The 6,000-nt window shown below is 29.8% G+C and overlaps 1 protein-coding gene across 1 annotated transcript in view; it reads left to right on the top strand.

Moving 5' to 3' along the window:
• Nucleotides 1-262: 262 nt before the first annotated feature.
• Nucleotides 263-6,000, top strand: part of LOC129221951 (probable splicing factor, arginine/serine-rich 5) — a 28,690-nt gene continuing 22,952 nt past the window's right edge. Inside the window, exon 1 of the mRNA XM_054856345.1 lies at nucleotides 263-467. Within this exon, the coding sequence (XP_054712320.1) occupies nucleotides 350-467 (118 nt within the window). The 5' untranslated portion in view covers nucleotides 263-349. The remainder of the gene's footprint in view (nucleotides 468-6,000) is intronic.

The following is a 6,000-nucleotide window of genomic DNA, read 5'->3' as shown; positions in this document are numbered from 1 at the left end:
CCTGAAGGGTGTGCAAGTACGAAAATCCAGGCCTGTAGTTACTGCTAGAAAATAGCAGTAGTAGACATTTCCTTAAATTTGATTTTTTTCTCAAAAGTAGAGTCCCTATCTCATATAGGGACTCTACCCAGAAGTAAAGAATTTTCACTTTATGCTTAAAAAAATAAAACAATTTTGTGACCGTGACGGAAAGTGGACCGTGATATTAAAGAGAAGTGAAATGATAATCAAGAGTTAACGATTGTGATTGGACAGTTCCATCTGGGGAAGATAGAAAGTAAGCGTCATCGAAAATTGATATTGGTTATGGACGCCATTTTCTTGTAAAAATCCGAAAAGCTAAGTAGCAATGTCTTCTCGGCGTTCTCAGCTTTTTGTTGGACGATTACCTTTAGATTCTAGAGAAAGGGATATTGAAGCATTATTTGAACGCTATGGGAGTCTGGTGAGATGCGATTTAAAATATGGTAAGCAGATTATTACATTTCAAATAAACCGTATATCTTCAACATTTGTTTTTCTGTAAATCAATCGCATATTACCTTTACATATGAGCAGTGCTTATGTTTCGATTTACGGTTGCTCAATACCAAGAGTACGTTGACTTAATACTTGACTGAATCCCAAAACTATAATTGTGATCAAATTTACCATAAAGAGTCTACGGCTTAATTGCATAATTCAGTTGATTTCGTTGTATTGAAGGATTCCTGTGAAGTATCATCGATCAGCCATAATCCAATTTTTAAGCACTGTTTACTACTGTTGTAGTGTTATTAATAAAGGCTTTTATTTAATATTTTTGTGTGACTAGTAAACTATAAGCAAATTATGGACTCCTATCTTAAATTTAAATTTTTTTTCACCAAAAGAAATATTTTCCTGCAATACCACTGATAGTATTTTTCAGTGTCTCACGAAAATTAATTCATGATGTAGTTTTAATAATCGGCATGTAGTTCAATCAATTGATCATATTTTATCAAATCTAATTTGCTGTTGAATAAGTCCAAGCCTAGGTAAAGTATAGCTTTTGCACATATCAAGAAAGTTGGAATACAAATTTATTCCTGTAGAACTCTAATTATTGTAATCAATTGAGGCTGGACCATATTCGGATAGTTGGATTTTCTCTGCCAAAGAGTTAAATTAACTGTTCTACTTATGTTTGAGATTGAAGAAGAAAAAAATCGCTGTTCTTTTAAACAAAAAAGCAGTAACTGTACAGCTTAAGCACTTATAAATGCCTGCACATTTGAATCCATTAATAGAATTGTCCTATGGGACGGTCACTCACTCATCATCCCAAAAGTGTTTGAACAGTGCCTGCCAGGGTTGGTAAAAACCCGGGTTTTTTTAAAAAAGCCCATGGACCCAGGGTTTTTTTTTAAATAAAACCCAACTAAAGCTGGGTTTTTTTAAAGAAATGTGTTTTTTTAGGGAAAATGCGGATACTTGTAACATATTGTAGCATAAGTATAAGGGCAATTCCACCGTTACGGACGTAACAATCACAGACTTTAAACACACATAATTTCAATTTGGTTTCATAAAGAGCTACAAATTTTTTTTCTGTTGTATAGTTTGGTGTTATTAATGCTGTCAAAAATTTGGGTGCAGATTGCTTTATTAGAAAAAGTGACAAAAATTAAAAACTGCCTGTTACGGACGTAACTCAGAAAACAGCAAAATGTATACATTGTCATACAATTGCCAATATTCCTGTGAATTATTCATAGATTTCTAAAATTTTCTTTGAAATACTTGTTCTTGAGATTTCAAGCTTTCTAAAACCATAAAGTTTTCATGGATATTGTTTGGAAAATTTATGATAGAAATTTATATATTTGTTACGGACGTAACAAAAAAGTGTTACGGACGTAACATGTCTGATATGGTAATTGCCAAAGCAAATAAAAGCTTGTGTATACTAATAAGTTTTGTTAAGAGAGTGCAATGGTCTAGATTAACACATTATTATGCCCGTTTAAGTTACACTTTAATAGTTTTTAAAGATTTGCGGAGGTAGGGAGCATCTCCCATGCATATACTAACCACCATGTAAATAAATATAAAATATAAATTGGTGCGTCATAAAAAGTGCAATTATCCAAGGGGAAATTAAGCAAAACAAAAGTGGAATTATTCAGTTACAAATAAATTTTTCAAATTTTTAACATGAACATGGAAGGAGAGGGGGCGGGGGGCTTCTACAAGAGAGTACTTTTACAGTTTAAGAATTTTCGATGATTTTCTCTATCTCTCAACAAACATATTAACTGCCAAATTTCTTTTAAAGTTTAATGGTTACCTTTGATTTCGATCGCTTTTTAACAGAATTGGCACGTTTTTGCCAATGGTGGAAAAAAATTGTCGAAACTGACATAGGAAAAATGCATTTTGGCCAACATTTGCCTAAGTAATCTAAATCTTGCTTCAAAACTAAATGTGTTTTATCTGAGGATCAGATGTAGCTAGTTTAATAATATTTAGTACTTTTAATTCAAATCTAATCATTCTTTTTAATTTAAGTTTTAAAACTATAAAATATTCAACGCATCAATGAAACAGTAATCTAAATATTATTTTTTTGTGGAGAGTAAATAACAATAAAAAGTAACTCAGTAACTTTGGTTTAAACTATTCAAACAGGACAAAATTCTTATTTCTAAGTTATTAAATAAGAAGTAATATCAATTTGGCTATGCTTTCAGAATGATAGAAGTTTGAAGAGAAAAACTATACTTAATATCTGTAATATAAATTTAAAAAAAAAGTTATTAATGAAAATTACGCACAATATGCTTTGGATTTCATCGTGTTAAATGATCAAGTAATTTTCACAAAAATCTACTTGGAGAACACTATTCTTTTGTGTCATAGTGCATTGATGAAGCAAAGTTTAAGAATTTAAGGAACCCTCTAGAATATTTTTATGCACGTTATTAAGCATTAATTGCTAATCTAGAATTATTAACAGCAATTGAATTTATTGCATGATTTGGAGGACAAAAAAATCATACCTTGAGATTAACACCTCAGAGCAACAGTAGGATATCTTGGTGTTATTCCTAGGATTAGATGTCAATGTTGCTCTAAGGCGACGATGTGTATTTCAATAATTTAAAAAAATGAAATTAAATATCCACTAATATTTATAAAATTTTGAAATTCACAGTGTTAGAAGTTTTGTTATATCATATTACATGTCATACCCTATATTTTCATTGCCCATCCTGTGCTTTTTTTCTTTTTAATTGGAAATATACATGTGTTACGGACGTAACGTACTGCTTTTTGTTACGTCCGTAACAAAAAATGTTACGTCTGTAACGCCATTTTTTTAAAAACTAAAGAAATTGTAATGTTTTAAACTATGGTAAACAATTACTCTAATGAATTGCTAAGAGGACAAAAAAGGATTTCTTTTAATTTTGATTTTTTAGGAAGTAACGACAACTTTTGCTAAATTTTTGTTACGGACGTAACATTGAACTTCATTTTTTTAAATTTAAATTGAATGATTTTATTTTGTAAAAAAATAAAAATAAATGCATGTTATTATAGTATTATGTTAATAGTTTCAGCTGTATTGCAATTAATTTTGGTTATTTTTATTTTGCTATTAGAAATAAGCGTTTGAAAAAGGGGTATTTTTTTCTGATTGTTTTGAAGATCCGACTATCATACTTCCAACTAGGAAAAAAATTTATTATTTAATTTTTATTCAAAAAGCAATGCAATATTCTGAAAATACACATTTCAAGCTTTACAATGATGTATAATATAGCAAAATAACTGCAATATGAAATTTTGACCTACTGGTTTAGCTTTTCATGGAATTGCCCATAAGGACAAAGCACAAAAATTGTCTTTGGGTAAAAAAAGCTGGAAAATTCAGCGTTTTCTGAAGAAAAGTATAAAAGACGACAAAACCTGAATGGGCAAATTTCAAATTTTTTAGTTTCCATGATCATCAACAGTTAAGGCAAAGTTATTTCTTGAGTGATAAAATCTACTGTGCGTTTGTTCGTTTTTAATTACCCCCCTTTTTTTTTAAATTTTACTTTATTGTATTTCATTTTGTTATGCAAAACTACTGTAGAACCTCAAGTAGTTTAAATCTTTTTCACTGAATTCCAGCTTAGTCAAGACATTTCTTTGAATTTTATGTTGCCTGTTTTTCTATTTCTGTGTACAGAGTAAGAAATATTAAACTTTTTCGTAAGATAATGAAAATACTGTACGTCCTATTCTGCTTTCTGCCCGACCGTTTGTAACACCTGTTAATTTTTAAAAAATAAACCTTGTTAATTCGAGATTTGTGACGTGTTGGTTTGCAGAAAATAATTCAAATGAAAGCCTTTTAGCTGGAGTAGTTTCCTCTGTTCCACAAATATTGAGAAAATCAGACGTGACAGGATTTAGTCCAAATAATTTGAGTTACTTATTGACCAGTTAAAGAAAAAAGTTAAATATATTTATTTAAAATCTTTGGAGTATATTTTTAATGCGTTAAGAATTAATAAATACTATTAAAGTTCAAAATTCATTTTTATGTCCATTGTCTGTGGTAAAGAACAAATAAAAAAGAAGTTTAAATTTTGAAAGTATTTCAATTAGTTAATTTTTTTTAAAACTTCTCAGAAAATTTAAAAAAAACCAAAAGTGGGCTAAATAATGGGTTTTTTCAAAAACAAAACCCCATTGGGTCCAATCCATAGAGTTGAGATTACGTAGAGGAACCGAGACAAACCTTTTCCCCTACTGGAGAAACACGCCAGAGTTCCCCACAAAACACGTGGTTGAAAGCTGCAACATTTGGCGTTAATAGTGTATTTTGGCGCACGCGAATGTTTCATATCCATCGCAACTTTTCGGTTCGATAAAGGACTGTTGCTTTTTGTATAGCGGTTTCATGTCATGTTAATTATTTCTCAACCTCGTTTACCCTAAAAAGATATTATTAAAGATAAAAATCGATGCTTGTAATTAACAACACATTTTCAATAATTTATCGAAGGACTAAGCAAAACATTGCATGGTTTTTGAATAATTAAATATTAATTAAAGATGCACCGAATATTCGGGTGGTACTGAATTTCATTTCTCAATGTGGTTGTTCCCGAAATTTGAAAAGTATTTTTTTTCTGAAAGAGCATGCTGAAACACATTCGATTCAACTTTTTAAAAAATAATTTGACAAAGTTTAATATTTTTTAACGATTATTATAAACGGCACGCAGATTGAAATTCTTTTTTTCTTTTCGCTTCTGCGCATGACATCACAAGTGATGAAATACCATTCACTGATGCCATTAGCACACAACGCACATTTGGATTAAAAATCTCAAAATTCAAACTAGTTTCATTTTATTTTAAGTTAATAATTATATTTTATGTAGATAAGTTTACGATGTTAAATGGAATTACATTTTACAAAGTAGATCAACATTTTCTATAGCTATAAAACTCCAAAATTACAGTTAAAACTTTTCTTTTGTTGCAAATATCTGGTATAACGGCCGAATATTTGGTTCGAATTTTATCGAATGTTCGGTACTCGGTAAAAATATGGTATTCAGTGCTTGCCTAATTTTAATCGATAAACATTACAGAAGTGGGGCGTGCATAAGTTATTAGTGAATGAGATATACTGCATTATACAACTCGTTAATTTTTCATAAACACTCATGAAATCCTTTAATTCAGGGCTTTTTTGTAAAAACAAAAAAAATTATTTATTTGTGTGAATCATTTTTCCTACAAATTTATTAAAAACATTTAAAAGTCAATATTAAAATAACAAGGAATGTTAATGATCATTAAAAAAATTATAATGTGAAACGACACTGTTTTGTTTTCAATAGCCCTGGCAATAAAATTGCTCGCCAAGAGCCTAAAGTTTATTCGCCGTGAAAAATAACAATTATCAGTAGATGAATTAATCTCCAATGGTTTTTGATGAGTAAAACAATCAAAATCAATATTGAAACAAAA

Source organism: Uloborus diversus, chromosome 5 (assembly GCF_026930045.1).
Source record: "Uloborus diversus isolate 005 chromosome 5, Udiv.v.3.1, whole genome shotgun sequence".
Classification (NCBI taxonomy): domain Eukaryota; kingdom Metazoa; phylum Arthropoda; class Arachnida; order Araneae; family Uloboridae; genus Uloborus; species Uloborus diversus.
Note: the sequence above shows the minus strand (reverse complement) of the source record. Positions and strands in the feature narration are given on the sequence as shown.